This window comes from Arvicola amphibius, chromosome 5 (genome assembly GCF_903992535.2).
Source record: "Arvicola amphibius chromosome 5, mArvAmp1.2, whole genome shotgun sequence".
Classification (NCBI taxonomy): Eukaryota; Metazoa; Chordata; class Mammalia; order Rodentia; family Cricetidae; genus Arvicola; species Arvicola amphibius.
In genome coordinates, this window is record NC_052051.1 from 44,472,055 (window position 1) to 44,494,248 (window position 22,194).

A 22,194-nucleotide genomic window follows, 5' to 3' on the forward strand; every position below is an offset into this window, starting at 1 on the left:
TTCCTCCCAGGCTTACTTTGGATTATGATATTTTATCACAGCAATAGAAACACTAACTAGGACAAAATAAAACAATATTTTTTTGCTGGAAATTGTGGCGCACACCTTTAATCTTTAATCCCAGTACTCAGGATGCAAAGGCACAAGAACCTTTATGATTCTGAGATGATTCTGGTCTACACAGCGAGTTCCAGGACAGCTAAGGCTGCACAAAGAAACCCTGTCTTGAAAAAACTAAATAAACAAATAAATTGTTTTAAAGGGACTAGCAGTAAAGAAGCTAAAATTTCACGGGAGAAAACTGACTGCCCTGGGCTTTATGGCAGCAAAGAGCTCCACTAAACAAGCCTAGGATGCGGGGGACGGCCCAGCCTGCCACACCCTCTAAGATCCAGGAACTCGTCTTTGAGTAGACTATCCCAACCCCATAAAGAGATTAGAGTGCAAAGGGGAAGAGGGTGTAATTAAGTCTGGCTGTACTGGATAAGAACCCTGAGCTGTGAAGAACTGCCCAGCTCTAGCCTGACTGTCCTGTTCCACCTACAGAAACAATATCCCCAAGTATCAAACAACACACGCTGCTCCCAGCCAAACCACAAAAAAGCTGTAACTTCCTGGTGTGTGTGTGTGCATGCGTGTGTGTGCACATATATATATGTACATATGTCCACCAGATCCTCTAAATGCACTCAACCTTCACCCCATAGAAAGGTTGGGGACCCTCACTGTTACAATAAGGCAGCCTCAGCCTTTTGAGAACAAGTCTGTCTGCTTCTCTGCCTCACTTTTATTATACTAATTACTTTTGATAAAGGGGAAAAAAACCCTTTTCACATTGGGGATCAAACACAGGGCTAGATAAGCTTTCTATCAATTGCATGAAACCTCCTGGGGAAACACAACACGTGTCTACTCACCCGTTAGGAAAACCCATGAGAGACCGAAGTCCAACTTGGTGAACCAATGAGTTCTTATTGAAATATCCTACAGGAACATGGATAGAATTGCTTACAGATCAGAGATGGCTAAAATGCAGGAGCATCGTTGCGAAGCCCACCTCGACACTGATGATGGCTCTCAAAAGCTGCATCCTGAGTATGCATGCGGGCAGGAGTTCAGCAGATCGAGAGGCTCCCCTTGTATACACAGAGGGCCTGAGTCTAGGCCCCAGTGGTTGTTCACTGCTTCCATAACCTTGGGGCTGAGCCCTATGGAACCTTATGAAATTCAGCTTTCTAGGACAAGTAAAAATTGTTTACTTCCTGAGTCTCCGGAAATGTCCCTTTTTTTCCAGAGGGAAATGGTTCAGTTCTGGGGAAACTGCCATACTACAACACTAAATTATATCAACAGCCAGCCCAGGTTTTCTGTTTTGCTGTGTTCTGGTTTTTGTTTGCTTGTTTGTTTGTTTGGTGATGGGGTTGTTATTCACTATAACTTTAAAAAAGCAAACAAACAAAAAACAAAGCAAAAACCTCAAGCTAGCCATAGTTATGGCTCATGCCTATAATCTAACATGGAGTAATCAAGGCCGGAAAATTGCTGCAGGTTCAAGGTTAGCCTAGGATACCTAATGAGTTTCAGGCCAGTCTTGGCTACAGAGTGAGACCCAGTTGAAAAAGAGAAGGGCTGGAGAGGGTTGTTAGATTTCTGAGGCAGCTTAAAGAGATGGACGGCAGAAAAATAGAGGAGTTTGACCTTCAACAGACAGGCAGGACAAACAGCCAGAGAGCAGACTCTCTACTGAAGGAAACTGAGCAGTCTGTCAGAGGAAAAAAGATGACTTGAGCCTTTACAGGGGCTGAGGGGGAGGGAGGGGAAGGGAGGGTGGTGACTACAGCACAGGCTATCTCAGCAGATTGCCAAGTAAGGTGCAGTAAGATTTTAAAGAGGAAACACTCCACCATTCCAAACCCTAAACAAGTGGGGAGTGTAGATTCTTTCTTAGCTGACTGCTGTTAAGGAGGGCTGCGATCAGAGGGGTTTATTTCCAGGTTGCTGTAGAGGAGGTCATCTGTCGCTTAGCTGTAAGCAGATGATTTGGCTGGAGTGAAATTGAGAGCTAGTCCAGGAGTTAGAGGCTTGGGGAGAAGTAGACGTGAGAGAGGTAGAGTGAGCCCATGAAAGGAAGGGGGTTTGGAGTTGATTTAGGAGGACAGAGACTAGTCCCATTGCAAAGAGTACTGCACCAAACTGGTCCAGCAGCAGCAGCAGGGAGCTAGAGAACACTGAAGCCAGTGGAGAACTAAAGAATTCTCTCTGGCCTGGGTGAAAGGGATGGAGGTCCCTCATAGCCAGACTTTCTCACAACATCTAAAGTTCCTTTTTTTTAAAAAAAAAAATATTTATTTATTATGTATACAATATTCTGTCAGTGTGTGTGCCTGCAGGCCAGAAGAGGGCACCAGACCTCATTACAGATGGATGTGAGCCACCATATGGTTGCCGGGAATTGAACTCAGGACCTTTGGAAGAGCAGGCAGTGCTCTTAACCGCTGAGCCATTTCTCCAGCCCCTCTAAAGTTCCTTTTGCAGATGTATCAGTAACAACCAGAGCCAATGGAGCTGTTGTAGGGTGAGGGCCATTGCGGGAGCTGATGTGGAACATTTTGTTTGGGTATAGGGGAAGTTCAGTAAATAAAACATTTAAAAGACAGGGTGAAAACATAAGTATGGAGATAATAAAGAGGAAAGTGATCAAGGGGAGGAGCCACATGGAGAGTTATAGGAAGAGGCTTCTGGTTGAATTTTTCTCTGGTTCCTGTGTGGTCCGGACCAGCAGGCCATTTTTCAGTGACAGGGTGCTGATGAGGAGGAGCCAGGGGATGAGAAAGATAGAGAAGATAAAAGCTGAAATCGGGAGGTCTTGCACAAACCTTTTCTTTTTTGAGGGTGGAGTGTTTGAGACAGGGTTTCTCTGTATAACCCTTGCTGTCCTAGAACTCTCTCTATAGACCAGGCTATCCTCAAACTCAGAGATCCACCTGCCTCTGCCTCCTGAGTACAAAACATTCACCACTGTGCCTTGTTCACAAGCAAGTTTATTAATAAGTAGACCAGCTGAGTGTGGTGATGCACACTTTTTGATCCCAGCACTTGGGAGGCAGAGGCGATCTCTGTGAGTTTAAGGTCATCCTGGTCTACATAGTGAGTTCCAAGACACCCAGGGCTATGTAGAGAGATCCTGTTTCAAAAGAGAGAAAGAGAAAGGGGGAGAGAGAGAGAGAGAGCGAGAGAGAGAGAGAGAGAGAGCGAGAGAGAGAGAGGGGAAGAGGAAGGAGGAGGAGGAGGAGGAGGATGAAGAGGAGGAGGAGAAGAAGAAGAAGAAGAAGAAGAAGAAGAAGAAGAAGAAGAAGAAGAAGAAGAAGAAGAAGAAGAAGAAGAAGAAGAAGAAAGGAAAAGAGAAAAGGAAGCACAGCATCTCCTCCTATATTGTTTCTGGGGCCAAGGTCAGCAGAGAGCTAAGTCAGACAATGTTGGCAAAGAGAACACAGGATACTTCAGACACAGCTGCCTTAGGACTGATAAGACTGCCCAGGGGGAGGAGCTGGGTCTCCAGAAACCCCAACACAGACTCCAGACTGGCCTTGCCAAATCCATTCCTGGACACAGACATAGAACTAAAGTTCCCTTTGTCCTTACATCAGAACCTCTGAGACAGTCTTGGGTTGGCCTGGCTCTGCACACCTCTATCCTTAGACCCTATCTTAGTTAGGGTTTCTATCGCTGTGAAAAGACACCATGATCATGGCAACTCTTATAAAGAATATATTTAATTGGGTGGCTTACAATTTCAGAGATTTAGTCCATTATCTAATCCAAAGTTCTTCGGGGTTCCTGCTTCATGGAAGAATCTGCTAGACATTCTGCAGGACAGAGAAGAAAATGACTGACAAACTGCCAAAATAGGACCCTGATGTAATAGAGCATACCCATGATGGGTGTCTCTTTCATCTCTGACAGAGTCCCATAATGAGGGCATCTAGCAAGGGGAAGGAAGTGAAGGGGTGGCGCTGTACTGAATTCATCACAACAGGGCCTATTGCTGGGGATAGAGCAATATAGTCCTTGAGCTTTAGGGAATTCTTCATCAGAGAAAGAAGATGGCCAGGGCTGGCTCTTTTGCAGGTACATCTGTGCATGGATGCTTAGGAAGGACTGGTTCCTCCAGCCAACAGTGATCATCAGGATGCTTAGGAAGGACTGGTTCCTCCAGCCAACAATGATCATCTGGATGCTTAGGAAGCACTGGTTCCTCCAGCCAACAGTGATCATCTGGATGCTTAGGAAGCACTGGGTTGGTTCCTCCAGCCAACAGTGACCATCAGGATGCTTAGGAAGCACTGGTTCCTCCAGCCAACAGTGATCATCAGGATGCTTAGGAAGGACTGGTTCCTCCAGCCAACAGTGATCATCAGGATGCTTAGGAAGGACTGGTTCCTCCAGCCAACAGTGATCATCAGGATGCTTAGGAAGGACTGGTTCCTCTAGCCAACAGTGATCATCTGGATGCTTAGGAAGCACTGGGTTGGTTCCTCCAGCCAACAGTGACCATCAGGATGCTTAGGAAGCACTGGGTTGGTTCCTCCAGCCAACAGTGATCATCCTAAAGGAAACGGTTTCCTGATATCCATAGTATGTGTTTCCAGACACCTGTGGGTACAGATGCTTGGGCTCTGGTTCATCTTGTCCAGATTATGGCTATGACGGTAACCTGGCCCAACCCTCCCTTCTACACAGCTATGAATCTTACTGCAGCCGAAAGCAACAAACACAGGACTCCTGAGACCTGACGCTGGCCAGAGCCTTCCTCTTCCTGAAGCTGGCATCTGGGATGCCTCCAAGTTGACACCACCTGAGATGATGATGTCATTAAATGTAGGCCTAGTCGTCAAAACAGGCAAAGTGCAGGGAAGGCCTTTGACACCTCCTACACATCCTTGACCTAAGAGACGCCTAGTGACCTGTTACTGAGCTTGAAATCTCACCATCTGGGTGACACTCTGTAGGGCTATGTCTTGTATTATTGAGATATCTTTTTTAAAGCTACCCTGGAATAGCAACACTAAAGCTAGTGCCCGCACGACCTTTCACTAGCAAAGCCAGCATGGCACCTGGGAGAGGGTAGGGAGTCCAGGGGTTGGTTGGAAACAAAGGTGAGCCAGGCAGTGGTGGTGCAAGCCTTTAATCTCTGCACTTGGGAGGCAGAGGCAGGTGGATCTCTGTTCAAAGTCAGAGTAAGTTCCAGGACAGGCAGGACTATACAGTGAAATCCTGTCTCGAAAAAAAAAACAAAATAAACCAAAAAAACCCCAAAAAAATTGAAAAATAATTAAAGAAACAAAGGTGATAAAAAGCAGTGCAGACTTTGGGGGGGGGTGCAAATTACATTGAGATTCACGGCCCAGGCTGAAGTGCACCTTGAAGTTCAGAAAGTCTAGGTCACTAGTTCATTTCCCCCCAGGGCATGCAGGGAAGCCGGTGACAGCAACCCCCATCCCTGATGCCTCTCAGCTTTGTGCTCACAACAGAGCACAGAGATGAAGTTGGCTCCATGCCTAATCCTTGCCCAGCAAAGGGCACCTTAACAGAACCCACGAGGATACCTCAATACATCTTACTGGATTTCTTTTCTTTCTCTGGAGGTAGGGTCTCACTGTGTAGCTCTGGCTGTCCAGGAACTCGTTCTGTAGACCAGGCTGGCTTCAAACTCAGAGATCTGCCTGCCTCAGCCTCCTGAGTGATGGGATTAAAGGTGTGAGCTACCAAAATTAGCCTAAGCTTTGTTGTATGTGTCTGATGTAGATGGAACCAAACTTCTTGCCAATGGAGAAGGAAAGAATATGTAGCACTTTTCTCTAACTGAGCAGCCAAAAGCCCTAGCACCTTTCCATTTAAAAGTGATAACATGTATCCAACCCCTAAGAAATATAGAACTCACAAGATTTGCACAGATAAACTTTTTTAATTTATCTTGATAAAATTAGAACATATTAGCACATATGTATGCATATTCGCCCCCATTTCACACATGGGAAAATAAGGCACAGAGGTTTATACCTTGTCAGAGATCTTAGGGCCAGAGAGACACGGAAGCACTATGTAGGCCAAGGTTGTCCTCTTAAAGACAAAGGCTGTGCCATCACAAACCTGAGCTCTGCCTCTCAAGCTCACCACAGTTCGACCAGGCTGGGAAGGAGGGTAAGTACTTGTTGGTCATACCCTCTGGGCTAGGCATTACGTAATATCTATATCCTCTAGTCTCAGAAGAGCACAGTAATAGCAAGAGCTGCTCACTGTCTACCCTGGGAAAAAGACTAGAGAAGCCAAACATCGGGTAATGCCAGAGAATGAATGGAACTGAAATCTAAGCCCAGCCGAGCTCCGCCCACTAGGTGTTCCATCATCCAGGGTAGGAAGCCAAAGAGAATGGAGACCAGGAGGGAGAAGGTGAAGAGGAGGGAGGGGTAAGGAGGCTAGAGGAGGGCTCCCAGGGTCTTCCTCAGGCCTGGCAGCTGCTTCTGGCTTTCTTGGAGTCCATAGGGAACCACCTGACCTTCCCTTAGGGTAGCCTGCCTGTGGAGGGGGTACAGAATGACAGAGGATTCAAAGCTCCCTAGAGACCAGCCACTGCTACTCCCAGGCTCTAGTGCCAAGGCCTTAGGCTGGACTGCTAGTGGAAGGCACAAAATGTTATGGAGCTCTCACCAATATACCTGTGCTTGTGTTTCAAGGAACCTGGGCAGGATGAGGGGTACTGTCAACAGAGTGACACCTCCTGACCTTCAGGCTTGGGCCAAGAGGGGTGAGGCTGATGGGGACACCTGCTTAGAAGCACATAGCCATGAAATCCTAAACTGCCGTGTGGCAGGTCAGAAGTGGTAGAGCTAACCCAGTGACTCAAACACCTAAAGACCAAAAGATGGCATGGACTAGGACGGAAAGAGTCTCTCCCCTACCCCACAGAGGATGGAGCGCTTGAAGGAATCACCATCTCTAGGTTCCCCTAACTCAGCCTCCACCAGCCCAAGCCTAGAGAACATGCTTGACGGAACTGAGCAAGTGAGTGACACACAGCTGGGGCTTCACTGGGCCAGGCGCCTACTACGGTACAGCATCATTGCCAGGAATGCGGCCAAGAGTGCACTGGTTGCCCCGAGCCACTTAGCCCAGGATACTGAACTGACACAAAGCTCTTCTTTCTCTTCTGGGGTCTCCTGGGTGGCTAGTGGCCCAGGGCTTCCTTCCAGGAGGTCAGCACTGGGGCTCTCGTCCACCTGGATCCTAAAGGACGAATACTCATTCTCCTCCGGACCATGATTAGGTCCTGAGCTGAAGGAGCTGCTGGAGCTGATGGCAAGGTCCACAGAACAGCCTGAGAATGGCTCATCCACCTGGGAAACCAGCACACCTGGTTTGCTCATCTCAGTCGTGGAGTGCAAGCTCCTGAAGCTGCCATCTGGTCCGGGCAGGTTGCCTCTCGTGGTGTCTGTGGTTGCTGGAGGCTCTAGGGTCTCCTGGAAACACAAGGAGAGTGGTAGAAGGAGTTCAGGTGACAGGAAGACAAGCTAGGTTATGCGGTCAGGGCATGAACTTGCATCCCATAATAGCTGAAATCACCCTCTCTTGGGGAGTCAACACATCAATGATACATAGCTGGGAAGGAAGTGACCAAGACCCTGCAGTAACCCTTCCAGGGCAGCCCTCTCCCACTCACTGAGCTGCTCTGAGTGTCACTGCTAGGGGGCCCTTACTGGGGTGTGACCCATGTTGCACTATTTGGACCTGAGAGCAACAAGGCAGCCACAAGACCCAAAGGTTTGTGACCTTGGTTCCTTCAGATAAACAGGGAAAGTGGCTATATGGGTCACTGGGTTGGAGTAGCTGCTCCAAGACAGATGCTTGAGACCACTGTCCAATGAAGAACAGGGCACATGAGCCACCAAGTTCATTCCTCATTACTTCATCTACAAAGTGGTACTGCTCAAAGCCCCAAATGAGTTAATATACATGTCAGTGTGGGTGGTCTCATGCCCCACCCTGCTGAAGGTCTATGCTAAGAAGTTCTCATGACTACCATTCCTCTTGCAAAACAAGGGGTAAGGGCTGGATGAGGCTGATTTCCATTTGCCCCAACACCTTGAAGAACCAGACCAGAGACAGCACAGAGACTAAAAGGGTCTGAGGGTGGGGCAGAGGATCAGCTGTCTTGGCAAAGTGGACTGAGTCACTATTAGGAGGAAGACTCACCTTGGCTTTGCTGCTGCTCCTGTTAGGTGGCATTATGTTGGCAGGTGCTTTGGCCACACTAGCAGGCACTTTGGATGGCATTGCGCCAGCATATGCTGAGTTGATGGGTAACTTTGATGGTGTTGTATTGGTGAGCACAGAAGAGGGCATTGCAGCAGTGGGCTTTGGACTGATGGGCAACTTGGAGGACACTTTGGAAGACACAGTAGTTGTTGGTACCAATTTGGTAGAGGAAGGCACTGAGCTGGTAGTTATAGAATTGGTGAGTACTCCCCCATCCATGCTGAGACAGGTGGCAGCTTTGGCCTGGTCACCAGCTCCCTTTGCATAAGACAATTCAGTGGAAGGGGGAGATAAGGAGGAATCAGGAGATGGAACAGATCCCGTGGCCCCAGGCATGTGGCTTGTCCTACGGGTAGTACGTGGAAGAGGCTGGAAGGAGACAGTGGGAGACACAGGTCCATGCTGTGGTATGGGAATGGAGTCAACACCTTCAGGTGGGGAGACAGAAACAGAAACAAACTCAAAGGACTGTTTTGTGTTGAGGGCTAGATAAGGGTCCCCAGGCCCTTGGTTACACTGTCCCTGCCACATCTGGTCTCCCAATTTCGGCTCATGGGGAAGATTCTTGCCCTCAGTCCTTGACACAGAGCCCTAGTCTGTCCTATCACCAAAATAAAATGGCCTCTACCTTCGTTCACACCATTACACAGCAATTCCACGGTGCCAAGGGCTGACCAGGCACCAGAGACTAACAGAAGAGAATCAGGAAAGCAGAGGTGAGCCATTCTAGACTGGAAAGCCAGGGTGGACCAAGTACAGTCTTGCGGGGAGCGCCAGATTCTGACCCAACTGATGACTCATCTGGAGTTGAAACACTTCAGTGATTTCCTGGGGTCTTGGTTACTTTTCTATCGCTGTGACAACACCATGACCAAGACAACTTATAAAAGAAATCACTTTGGGGCGCATAGTTCCAGGGGGTTAGAGTCCATGATCATCACGGTGGGGAGCATGGCAGCAGGCAGGCATGGTGTTGGAACGGTAGCTGAGAGCTTACATGTGATCCACAAGCATGAGGAAGAGAGAGGGAGGAAGGAAGAGAGGGGGGAGAGAGAGAGAGAGAGAGAGAGAGAGAGAGAGAGGGAGGGAGGGAGGGAGGGAGGGAGGGAGGGAGGGAGGGAGGGAGGGGAGAGAGAGAGCTAACGAACAGCAGCAGAGAATATGATCCTGTCAGGAAATGCATGGGAGGAAGTCAACAAGACCAGAAGACCCACCCAGCTGAACCATGTGCTAATAAATGACTGTGACTGAAGCTGCTGCTACTCTTCTCACGCATGCACACATGTACACATGCACATATGAAGACACATGCAGGCTCTCTAATGTGAATACCCTTTATTCCTACCCAGCATCCTGTCCGAGGAAGGCCAAGTGGTAAGTGTAACCCTACCCTTCCCTTGGGAGGTCTGAGAGACCCTGTGATACCACATTCTATGCGTACACCCCTGATAGACCCTGTGATACCATAGTCTATGCGTACTTGCTGTGGTGTGCCACCTGATAGACCCTGTGATACCATAGTCTATGCATACTTGCTGTGGGCGTGCTACCCCGTTCTGGTTCTTGACCATGATGTTCTCTGGAGGGCTGAGGACTAAGAGCTTGTAGGTTAGGTGAGGGCATCAAAGAGTCACCAGTCCCGAAGCTGGCCTGTGGGACCTGCTCTGAATTCTGCAACAGAGGAAATGGTAATAAAGAAACTGTTTCTCCTAAGAGCTAACAAATATTTATAAAGAACAGCAGATATTTATGGGGCATCTCCTATAGGCCTCAGCTCCTGTTCCCAGGACCCTGGGAACCCTTGCTTTGCTTCTGGTCATAGGTAACCTTCACATACCATGGGGTAACTGATCAATAATATACTTGCCTAATGCATCTTGAGTTCTTAGTGCCTACTTGGTTTTGTTGTTGCTGTTACTGTTTTTGTTTGTTTGTTTCAGATAGGGTCTTTTGTATCTTACCCTAGCCTTGAACTTACTATGTAGTTAAAGATAACTTCTGATCTACCTGCTTCTCCTCTGCATTAGGCTTATAGGTGTGTGTCATCATGCCCAGTTTAAATAGTGCTGAAAATGAACTCAGGGTTGTGTGTATACTAGGCAAGAACTCCACCAATTGAGAGCTACATCCAGCCTCCCAGGATGACCTCAAATGCTTTAGAAAAACAAAAACTGGGGGGCTGGAGAGATGGCTCAGTGGTTAAGAGCACTGGCTACTCTTCCAGAGGTCCTGAGTTCAATTCCCAGCTCCCACATGGTGACTCACATCTATCTATAATGAGATCTGGTACCCACTTCTGGCCTGCAGGCATACACGCAGGCAGAACGCTGTATACATAATAAATAAATAAAACCTTTAAATAAATAAAAACAGGCCGGGCTATGATGGCGCACAACTTTAATCCCAGCACTCGGGAGGCAGAGGCAGGCGGATCTCTGTGAGTTTGAGGCTAGGCTGCTGCAAGAGCGAGTTCCAGGACAGGATCCAAAGCTACAGAGAAACCCTGTCTTGAAAAACAAAAAAACAAAAAACAAACAAACAAAAAGCAGCAAGCTTGAAGTGGACTGTGAGAACCTACCTCTCCTGGGGACCTTGGCGGTTGGGTGTCCTGGACAGGCCTGGGGTAGCCTGGTTTCTCTTGGTAGCCATTGTCAGGGGTGCTGTGGCCTGGAGCATAGGCAGAAGGTCCTGCAGCTGTGACAGGAATTGCTGGTGACTCCAGTGGTGCTAGGGAGCGGAGTGAAGTCCCTAAAGGACAAAGACATAGTGATGTCCAGAAAGAATCACAAGTGTCCTGGTTATTACCAGACCTGGAAGCTCTGGGGCGTCTCGTCTCCCTTAAATAACTCCAAAAACTGACCTGATGTGGGGTGAAAGCATCACTGAGGAGGGGTGGAGGGAGAGTAGCTGGAGAAGACAGGAAAGGTGGCAAGAGAGATGGGGGGGCACGAGCCCAGTCATACTGCCAGTGGTCACTCCTCTCTGTCCCAAGGCTTTCCCTCACACACAGCTGTTATCTTCAACTGGCCCTTGCCACAGCCCATCTATGACCCTACCACAGTCATCTCTATTTGAGAGAGCACTGTTGACTTCCACAAATGAAGACACCAACTTGGAAAGAAGGGAGGAAAGGGGAAAGAAAAGCAAACATGGTGTGTTCAAGATTGGCTTGGCTTTTCTTTCTGGATCTTCTCTTCAGGGACAACTACCAACACCGCCTCCCCCCACCCCGCCACATGACTTGGCAGGGACATTAGGAGGAATTAAGGAACAACTGGGCAGCTGGGTGTTGGGCTTAGAAACCAGGATGTTCTCAGAGAAACCTTGGGGAGGGAAAGAGAAATGAAGAGTGGGGTGAGCGATTGGGTGTAGACTCTGCACTCTACATTGTAGAGAAAGGTGACAGGAGAGAAAATGAGGACCAAGTAGGGAGTAAAACATCAGAACTACAAAACTGACAGCAGGTGCCTTGGGCCAGGCATAGGGGAGGCATGAAACCCCAGCTAACACTCAAGGCATCACCCTGGGGTGTCTATCCACTGCAGACACACATGAGCAATGTGGCCATTAGCCCCACTGTGACAGACTAAGAAATTAAGGGATATGGCCAAAGGGACACAGCTAGTGAGTGGCTCAGCTGGATTAAACCCAGGTATATCCTATGATGGAGAGCGATGGAGATAGAAAGGCAGGAGGTACAAGGGGAAGGAAGAGGGAGATGGGGCCTAGGAAGGAGGCAAGGGCAGGATGCTCACCAGGAGGCAGGTAGCTCTGATACACTCGAGTCACTTGCTCAGCCAGCCCAGGCAGCTCACAGATTCTCAGGGCCCGGATGAAGACCTCTACCCAGCCAACCCGACGCTGGAGCTTATGGAAGAGGTCCCAGAGTGTGTCCCGGTTCCCTAGTTGCTTGTAGGAAGCCCGCAGTTGATCCTGGAAGACAGCACAGCCGCCCTACTCAGGCCAGGTGGCCTAGCCTTTTCTCCACTCAGAAGAGAGGTACTGCAAAGGGGACACTAAGAAAGCCACAAGAGGAAGGCAGCTACCTGACAATGGGTGAGAGTCAGGACAAGGTCAGGGTGGTAGCCCACGTATGGAATGAGGAAGCACAATCAACAATCAAGGCTGCCAGGAAAAGGCGATGGCCATGTTTAGGTTTGCAGGCACTGTCCCATTAAACGTTATGATCATTCCTACTTTACGGATGAAGAGGCAGAGGCTTAGCAGAAGCAAAGCAGCAAAGGGGGCAAAGCTTGAATCAGGCAGCTCCTAAAGCAAAGGGAAGAGGGAGTAAGTTGAGAAGGAAAAGGGGCCCAGCAACAATGGGATGAAAGGGGGCAGAGAAGAAGAGGGAGGGGCCCAAGAATGGGAAGCCAGGCAGGCAAGAGTAGAAATACGACAGCAGCTGTAGGGTTTTTTTTTTTTTTTTAATTATTCACGGGGATTCCCACTTGAAAAGGATCAATCAGCTTGTTAGTCTCAACACTGGGGAGGTTGAAGTAGGAGGATTACAGGTTTGACACCAGACTGGGCTACGTAGGAAGACCTTGTTTGAAGAAAGGGAAAGGAAGGAGGAAAGAGGACAGGAAGAAAGAGGAGGAGGAAGAAAACTTGGTAAAGGATTAGGAGGAAGTGAAGAAGAAGGGAGAAACAAGTGACAAACTACAAGAAATATTTACTATACACTAGATGGCAGGGTGAGGCCAGTAGACTCTCCGGAGTGCCCAGCCCTGCACTGTAACACTGTCTGCACGGGAGACTGCACAGAAAACAACAGCACTCCGGAGACCCCAACAGCACACAGGCAGCTGCGGGGAGCACAGGAGCCTATGCCATCTGAGATGTGCCCAAATATAAACCACTTCACTGGCTGGTGAGAGCAGGAGCCCGCAGTAAGTCGTGGTGGTGGAGTCCTCAGAACTGATACTCCAGACTCTATCCCAAGATAAGATCCTAGGAGAGAATGAATCAGAACCAAGTAGGACCAAGATCCAAGGACAGGCAAAGAAAAGGTTCTGAAAAATCAGAGAGCCAGAGCCTGGAAACCTGCCGATCTGGAGGGTCAAGTTCTTGAGCGCAACATAAAAACAAAAGGAAATCAACAATGTTAGGAAAGCCACCGTTAATATACTTGATCTAAAAGTCAGAAAAGCAGGGCAGGCAGCAGCCTCGGAGGCCTTGGTCTGGGAGAAGGGCTGGGACAGGCTGAACTTGGATGGGACAGCCCTGTGCTCAGAGCACTGGCCAGCTGTGGCTTCCCTGGCTTACCTGGTCACTGGGAGTGAGGCAGGACAGGTAAGGCAGGATCTCCAAAACATCAACACAGCAAAACTTGCTGTGGTTGTCCCGGATATACTTATAGGTCTTCTCTTCGGCAAATGTCATGGCTGCTCAGCTTCTGGAGTGGACTCCGGCCCTGGGAAGGATGGGATGGACTGAGAGAGAGGGACTGGAAGAAAGATCACCAGGGCAACAAGTTGGCAGAGGGACGGAGGAAGGCAATTCTTTCTCAGCTTTTATGTAGTGATTAGCTGTGGGCTGGCTTCCCGCTGCCCGGCTCCTGGCTGCCCAGTTAGCTTTACCCAAAATAACAACACACAGATTGTATTCTTTTAAACACTGCCTGGCCCATTATTTTCAGCCTCTTATTCCCATCTTGATTAACCCATATCTAATAATTTGTGTAGCACCACGAAGTGGTGCCTTACCAAGAAGTTCCTAGCGTATGTCCATCTTGGGCTGGAGCTTCATCGTGTCTGGCTTCTCTCTGAGGAGAGGCATGGCAGTCTGTCTCATTTAGGAGAGGTGTGGCATCTGACTGACCCTTCTAACTCACTTCCTCTTCCTGTTCTGCCTACTCCACCCACCTAAGAGGCGGTCTATCAAATGGGCCAGGCAGTTTCTTTATTAGCCAATGAAATCAACTCAAAGAGAAGACTCTCCCACATCATTTCCCCTTTTTTCTGTTTAAACAATAAAAGAAAGGCTTTAACTTTAACATAGTAAAATTACATATAACAAAATAGTTATCAAGTAAGAATTAGTTACAATACTTATATCCATTTTATCTTTATCATAACAAAGGAAAACTTTAACTATCTATCCATTCTTCAACTCCATCAAAGACTCCAGAAGGATATAATATTACCTAAGTAAATAAGAAGTAAGCAACTTACAAAACTCTAGAAATGACAGAGACATCTCGCTGCCTGGACAGTCACCCAAAGTTCCTCTGTACCGTTGGGGCATCCATCTTCGGGCTTCAGGCCCATAGTTTCCAGCAGACATTTCCATAAAGCAAGAAATTTCAAAGACAGTTCAGTCACTTTCTGCTGTGTCCTGCAGAATGTCTTGCAGACTCTTTCATGAATCAGGAATCCCGAAAGATCATCTCACTTTTAGGCAAGTTCAGCAGTCCTCTCTCTGAGGGTTCTCTATGTCCAGTTTATGCAATAGTCCAGGCAAGAGCAGTTTCTTGCCCAAATGGCTATCAAACTCAATAAGGATCCTCGTCGATGCCCATCATCTTCTTGAAGTAGATTGGTGCTGCCAGGAGCAGACATGTCTCATTGTCATGAACAGTCCTAAGTTATTAAAACATCTAAAATGCAATATTCTGTAGTCTTTGAAAGATATGAAGAATGCCTATGTAACTTAAAATATATCTCTATATATCTAGAAAATCTAACTAACATGACTACAAGCTTTACTATTATTGATGACTATCCATTAACAACCTATATACATTACATTTTTAAAATGAACTACACAATCACAATACCTTAATATTATTAGAAATACATATACATATAAAAAATTGACCTTAAATTTAAATCACTAAAACAAAATCCATATCAATGCAAATTATTCATCTCCATATCATATCCCCCTTTAAATGTAAAAGAACATTTATAAACAATATTTGGGAATATGGGCGCAGTTATCTCTCTCCAAACTGCTTCCTGCTGAATGGGGACGCTGTTAATCAGATCTTTCATGGTGTAACCTGTGTTCCAGGTTCATCTTGGTCATCAGTTGGGTGAAGTAATTTCCTGAAAGTGTTCACGGCAACCTTTCAGGAGGTCGTGGTCTATCATACCATATTGGGATAGAAGCAATCCACATGGTCTCATTTTCTGTAAAAATAAAAGAAGAATCTCTTTTCCAAAGTATCATATCCTTAGATCCAAATTCTGAAGTCAAGGTATTTTCAAGATATCTTTCTTGGATTAGTTCAGCAGCATTTATAAACAAGTATCTTTTAGCAGCTGTTGCTCCTTCCTCAGCATTCAAACAATTCAAAGAGAGCATAATAGTATATAGTATCAAGATTCTCTGTGTATTTTCCATCTTTGTGCGGCTTTATTTTAACCTCTATTTTGTTTATTTTTTACTTTTACTTTTTGAGACAGGTTCTCTCTATATTTTTGTCCTGGAATAACTCTGTAGTCCAGGTTGTCCTTGAACTCTCAGAGATCCGTCTGCCTCTGCCTCCCCAGTGCTGGGATTAAAGGTGTGTGCTGCAACACCTTGAACTCACAGAGATCTGTCTGTCTCTGCCTCCCAGGCATTGGGATTAAAGGTGTGTGCTGCCACACCTTGAAGTCACAGAGGTCAATCTACCTCTGCCTCCCAAGTGTTGGGATTAAAGGTGTGTACCACCACAACAAACTACTTCCTTTTTTTAAAGAACTTTAACCTTTAGCCTGCATATATTTTTAACACATCATAAACCATTTAGACATTTTCTTCGACTTTGAATCTTTCTTTTACTGTATATCTCTCTTTTTCTGACGACATGAGTCTTTAATTTACCAAACAATATCGGTAGGACTAAAGCCGTGACTTTGCCGGCTAGATCCAGCCCATTCCTTAGCTTTCCAGCCTCATGGCAGAGGTACTGCTGTAGCCATGTTTTTCACCACAACTCTGTGGCGGTTCAAAGTCCCTGCCAGCAAGCAAGCTGCAACAGTGTTAAACACAACACTCAAAAGCTCCATAGTCAGGACCGCCTGCTTGAAAGAGTTACAGTTTGCCCTGGCAGGACGGCCCAGAAAGCTGGCATTTTAAAATGACACAGCTTTTTTCCTGCTACAGCTGAAAACCGAAAAGCATGCGTTCAGCTTTTCATCAACACCGTTTAAGTGTTTTGTGGCAGGACCTCTTAATGAGCTGCAGGGTTTTGCAGCTAAAGCTGAGTCAGGAAGCTTCTCTTAGATGAGAGCACTTGCTAGCCTCTTGCAAGCAGAGCCAGACCCGAGAAATTGCTGCTACCAAGAAGCCATGCTTTACTCTATTTTTTCCCAAGCTTTCTCAAGCTTTCTGTGGATTCAGTTATCCACATTGGGTGCCATTCTGTAGTGATTAGCTGTGGGCTGGCTTCCCGCTGCCCGGCTCCTGGCTGCCCAGTTAGCTTTACCCAAAATAACAACACACAGATTGTATTCTTTTAAACACTGCCTGGCCCATTATTTTCAGCCTCTTATTCCCATCTTGATTAACCCATATCTAATAATTTGTGTAGCACCACGAAGTGGTGCCTTACCAAGAAGTTCCTAGCGTATGTCCATCTTGGGCTGGAGCTTCATCGTGTCTGGCTTCTCTCTGAGGAGAGGCATGGCAGTCTGTCTCATTTAGGAGAGGTGTGGCATCTGACTGACCCTTCTAACTCACTTCCTCTTCCTGTTCTGCCTACTCCACCCACCTAAGAGGCGGTCTATCAAATGGGCCAGGCAGTTTCTTTATTAGCCAATGAAATCAACTCAAAGAGAAGACTCTCCCACATCACTTTTAGAATCTTTGCTTTTTTTTTTTAACTTCCTCACTTCTTTTTTTTAAGATTTCCTTTATTAATTTTAAAAAATTATGTGTATGTGTGGGTATGAGTATGGATATGTGCATAAGGGAAGGGACCTGGGGAGGCCAGAAGAGGGCATTGGAACCCCTGGAGCTAGAGTGACAGGCAGTCGTACGTGGGTGCCGGGAACTGAACTTTGGTCCTCTGAACAGCAGTGCACTCTCCTAAGTGCTGAGCCACCTCTCCAGCCCCAAGACTTATTTATATTTTATGTGCATGGGTGTTTTGCCTGCATGTACGTCTATGCACCACATGCCTTCAGACGCCAGCGGATGGCATCCCATCCTCTGGAACTGAGTTACATATGGGAGTGAAATGCAATCTGGGTGCTGGGACTCAAATCCAGACCCTTTGGAAGAGCAGCCAGTGTTCTTAACCACTGAGCCTTCTCTCCAGTCCCCTTAAGCTTAAATTTTTTAAACGAGCCACTTTTAAATTCGTATTCACTTACTATTGTATGAGTATGGTGGGTGTGTGAATGTGTGCACATAGTCACAAGCACACATACGAAAATCAGAGGACAGTTTTTGAGTTGATTCTCTCCTTCCATTGTGGTTTCCATTGTGGGTTCCAGGGCTTGAACTCAGGTCACCAGGCTAACACAGCAAGCACTTTTACCGGCTGAGCCATTTCACTGACCCTAAATGTAAACCTTTTTTATTCCCCGAGATAGGGGTTTTTTGTAGCTTTGGAGCCTGTCCTGGAACTAGCTCTTGTAGACTAGACTGGCTTCGAACTCACAGAGATCCTCCTGCCTCTGCTCCTGCCACCACCCCCGGGTCCTAAATGTAAACATTTACAGTGCCTTAAATGCAAGCAAGCATTACTTCTGTAGCATCCTCCCCATCAGGGCTAAGAAAGCCAGGTCTATGTGCCCTCCACACGCATCCAGTGTGCTATGGAGTGGAAGTGGTCACAGGTCAGTTAGCACATCCCCAGATGACAAGTCCAGACAATGGGACAGAACTCCAAGAGGAAATGCCCTGCTTGAACTGAGTGCTCAAGGAAGGCCCTCTGATTGGTAGCATCTAAGCTGTGCGGTCCTTCACTGTGAGAAGAGTTCTGAGCAGAAGGCAAAGCAGATGCAAACGTTTAAGATGTGTGTTTCTCCACTGATGACAACTTATGCTGGAGAGGTTGTGGGGGAAAGGAAACACTTCTGCATTGCTGGTGGGAATGCAAGCTGGTACAACCCCTTTGGATGTCAGTGTAGCAATTTTTCAGAAAATTATAAAACAACCTTCCTCAAGATCCAGTAGTACCACTTTTGGGTATATATGCAAAGGACGCTCAATCGTGCCACAAGGACATGTGCTCAACTATGTTCATAGAAGCTTTGCTTGTTATAGCCAGAACCTGGAAACAACCTAAATGCCCTTCGATCGAAGAATGGATAAGAAAAATATGGTACATTTACACTGCAGAAAAAAATAACGACAGTTTGAATTTTGCAGGAAAATGGATGGAGCTAGAAAACATTATTTTGAGTGAGGTTACCCAGACACAGAAAGGCAATTATCACATGTACTCACTCATAGGTGGTTTTAAAACATAAAGCAAAGAAGCCAGCCTACAAACCACAATCCCAGAGAACTTAGACAACAATGCGGACACTGAGAGAGACTTACATTGATCTAATCTACATGGGAAGTAGAAATTACAAAAAGACAAGATCTCCTGAGTAAATTGGGAGCATGGGGACCTTAGGGGAGAATTGGAGGCGGGAGAGGAGAGGCAGGGAGGGGAGCAGAGAAAAATGTAGAGCTCAATAAATATCAATAAAAAAAAGATGTGGCCGGGCGGTGGTGGCGCACGCCTTTAATCCCAGCACTCGGGAGGCAGAGGCAGGCGGATCTCTGTGAGTTCGAGGCCAGCCTGGTCTACAAGAGCTAGTTCCAGGACAGGCTCTAAAAAAGCTGCAGAGAAACCCTGTCTCGAAAAACCAAAAAAAAGAAAAAAAAAGATGTGTGTTTCTCCTCAAACACCCCAGATTCTAAGCACTTGGAGCAGGTGAGTGAAGTGGTTTGGAATGCTAAGAGGGGCGGAAGTCAAGGTCAAAGAGGAGGCTAGCAGGTAAGGTGTTGTGGGAAGGGCTTTTGAGTTTTACTTGGTGTGAAAGAAGGAATCATGGGAAAGCGGAAACGCGACTTGCGTTACAGAACTCTCTGGAGGTTCTAAGCCCAGGATGGAAGCAGAGACCAAAGTGGGGGGGGGGGGGGAGGAGGATGGGTGTGGCCAGGATGGCAATCACAGAAGTGGGGCTGGGCAGCTATGTTCCTGGTGCTTTGGGTGCACCGGAGGTGGGGAAAGAAACGAAACATTGTTTCTTGGAAGTTGGGGCAGGGGAGGTGCCACCGCCTACACTAGGGAAGTGGGGGGGGGGGGGTCACAGAAAGACAGCAGCACTTCAGAGCTCCATTGTGACAAGGTCAATTTGTTGCTGGATTCCAAGAGTATTGTTCAAAGAGAAGAAGGAAGGGGGAGAAGGGGGAACCAGGTGCTCTTTATTGCCTATGGGGCCTCTGGGGGACAGCGTAGCTGCTCAAGGTTGCAGGCCCCGGCCACAGGTGAGACGAAATACCAGTTCTGCCTAGTGACCCACGGCTCACGGTATCACCTGCACTGTTAACTACCGAACGCTACATTCCTTTGGAGAGCCACAGATGGAAGGCTAGGAGATCAGGGGGGTAAGATTGGGGTCTGCTGAGCCTCCGGGAGATGAAAAGAGGAGTTCTGGGGGCAGACAGGCTGATGAAACCTAGGCCCTTCCTTTCCCAGATCACCTAGAAAGATACAATCAGGGAGTCAAACTAGCAATTTTCTACAGCCCAGCCATAAGCCTGAAGGCACAGATGGGGGGGGGGCATGTAGCCCCCCTAAAAGCAGAGGAGACTCACATTTGCTCTCTCTTGAAGGTTCACTGTTACCAGGAGCAGGAACTGTTACGGTTCTTTCAGCTAGTCCTCTGACACAATCATAAGCAAGAAGGAAGTGATACTATACTATCCTGTGGGATTTGAACCCAGACTTTTTGCCGTGGACTAACAGAGCAGAGAGGCCCTGCAGGAGAGTCACAAAGTCCATCTTTATGTCAAGGTCACTGCCTGGGGATGGGTCTACAGGGTGAGAAGACGCAGCATTTAGGCTCTCTGAAGCATAAATCTCTCAGACACGGCTGGCACTAATGCAACCCTCACTGACATTCACCTGAGTTCTGAGATCAAGGCCAAACGCCCTTCAGGTTTTGGAAGCTTGACGGTATCCAAAGAACATTTTTTTTCTTTCCTTTGTTTTCATCCTTTTCCTCAAACTTCTTTCCCATCTCAAAGAAAAGGAGATGGCAGGGGTATCCTGGACACAGCAAAGCTTCCGACCTGACTTCCACAGAGTTTCCGACCGTGTCACTGAAAAGAAATACCCACACTCCCGAGGGACACGTCTCCTGGCCTAAAACTAGATTCCCGGCGGGACCCAGGTCTCCAAGTGCGGGGAGGCTGTTTTGAACAGGTGTCACTGCCCACAACTGTCCAGACCCGGGATCAGACCGTACTCTGGGCTGGCAGGCCTACTCCCTGGCGCGACTGCCACAGGTCGTTACGCGCAGCCAGGCCTCGCTGGAGTCATCAGGGCCAGGGAGAGGCAGGAGGCACGCCGAGGTTCCTCCTGTACAGCCCGGGCAAACGCTCTGCACCACCTACCTGCTCACTAAAGGTGCCTGCGGCTTGAGGAACTCCCAGGGTCCCGAATCCGAGTGGGGCGGGACGCGCTCTCCCATAATCCCGTCAGGAGCCACCCCGACCCCGCGTGCCCAGGCCCGGGGCGCTCCTGCAGACTCCGCGCCGCACTGGGCTCCGGCCTAGGCCCCCTCCCTGAAGGGCAATGGTGAGCACTGAGCCGTGAGAACCCACTCCGGGGCTGCGAACTTACCGAGAGGAAACCAGACTAGTCAACAGGTTGACCCGCGTGCGACCGTGCAGAACCCTCCCAGATCAAGAGGGCGGGGCGCGGCGAGCCGCGCGGCCATTGGCCAGGGCGCGGGGAGGAGCTAGGGAAGGGTGGGGCCGGAAACTCTGCCATTGGCTGGGCCGGGTCTGGACAGTACGGGTCGGAAAAAAGGTTGTTGGTTGGACGGGAAGGTCCTGAGCTAAGGATGGCCAGACCGATCGTGGGTCCTTTGGATACACCCCTAGTTCATGAGCCGCTGGTCTAGCTGCTAGTGCTCCGTAGACCTTGCTTGGGGGCCGTTCTGGTTCCCTGCAGAGGCGTGAAGGAGCAGATTATTCTCTCCTTGCTTGGTCTAAAGCAGTTTCCACGGGACGTCCAGAAGCCCAGAAAACTGGCGTTCTTGGATTCCGTCCCACCTCCTCAAGCAAAGCAGCTCTCCTTTTTAGCCAGGTGCTGGAGGAGAGAGGGTTACCAGTGCCTGGCACGCAGTGCTCCGTAAAGGTGCGCTGACACGCAAATGTCACAGGGGCGTGAGTGCCTAGCCAGGCGACACGAGCAGGGACCGTGGGGATATGATGCAATAAAAGACTTTGAGCTATGAACCCATGTCTGGCGCCTTACAAACGCTTCTGACTCCAGCACCAGGGTGACCCGACACCTCTGACCTCCTCTGGCACCTGTACTCACTGTACACCTACCCAGGTAATGAAAGCTAAGATTAAAATCTTTTTTAAAAACTACATCCACTAGAAAAGGTTCTAGTGTCTTTATTCTTAATAAGCAAATTATGAAACCAATTCAAATGTGCATCCGTAAAATGAATGGGCAGACTGTGACCAGTACACAGCAGTAAAAGGTCACAGCTTCTCGATGCACATAACAGGGTGGGATCTCACATAGTGGAGTGGGTGGCGTGGCTAAACGGGGCTCAGCTAACAGACAAAATAATCCACCCTTTCTGCTTCCAGTCACATGTTTCAACAAGAAGTAAAAACTAATGTCCTTCAACAGAAGTCATATTAGTTACCGCAGCACGCCTGAGGATAGCACCTGTGGGTGCTGAGTGCACAGCTTGAGCA

General features: G+C 48.1%; 1 protein-coding gene across 4 annotated transcripts; it reads right to left on the minus strand.

The window, feature by feature from the left end:
* Positions 1-5,945: 5,945 nt before the first annotated feature.
* On the minus strand, positions 5,946-21,169 carry Mavs (mitochondrial antiviral signaling protein). 4 transcript variants are annotated; one of them, XM_038331009.1, is made up of 7 exons: positions 21,098-21,169; positions 13,582-13,729; positions 12,069-12,246; positions 10,892-11,061; positions 9,846-9,984; positions 8,251-8,741; positions 5,946-7,517 (listed from the first exon to the last, which is right to left on the minus strand). In XM_038331009.1, exons 2-7 carry the CDS (start codon positions 13,696-13,698, stop codon positions 7,086-7,088), a joined length of 1,527 nt encoding a protein of 508 aa, XP_038186937.1. In that variant the 5' UTR covers positions 13,699-13,729; positions 21,098-21,169; the 3' UTR covers positions 5,946-7,085. The 4 variants fall into 4 exon arrangements, with proteins under 4 accessions (XP_038186937.1, XP_038186936.1, XP_038186939.1 ...); XM_038331008.1 differs by lacking the exon at positions 21,098-21,169 and adding an exon at positions 20,869-21,091; XM_038331011.1 differs by lacking the exon at positions 21,098-21,169 and adding an exon at positions 20,869-21,091 and having other exon boundaries at positions 13,582-13,762.
* Between the last annotated feature and the right edge of the window lie 1,025 nt (positions 21,170-22,194).

Coding starts and splice junctions, on each gene's coding strand:
- Mavs (XM_038331009.1), bottom strand. CDS start 13,698: ATGACATTTGCCGAAGAGAAGACCTATAAGTATATCCGGGACAACCAC. Junction 12,247..13,581: donor GCCTCACTCCCAGTGACCAG/GTAAGCCAGGGA, acceptor GCTGTCTTCCAG/GATCAACTGCGGGCTTCCTA. Junction 8,742..9,845: donor GGGTAGCACGCCCACAGCAA/GTATGCATAGAC, acceptor CCCCACCTGAAG/GTGTTGACTCCATTCCCATA.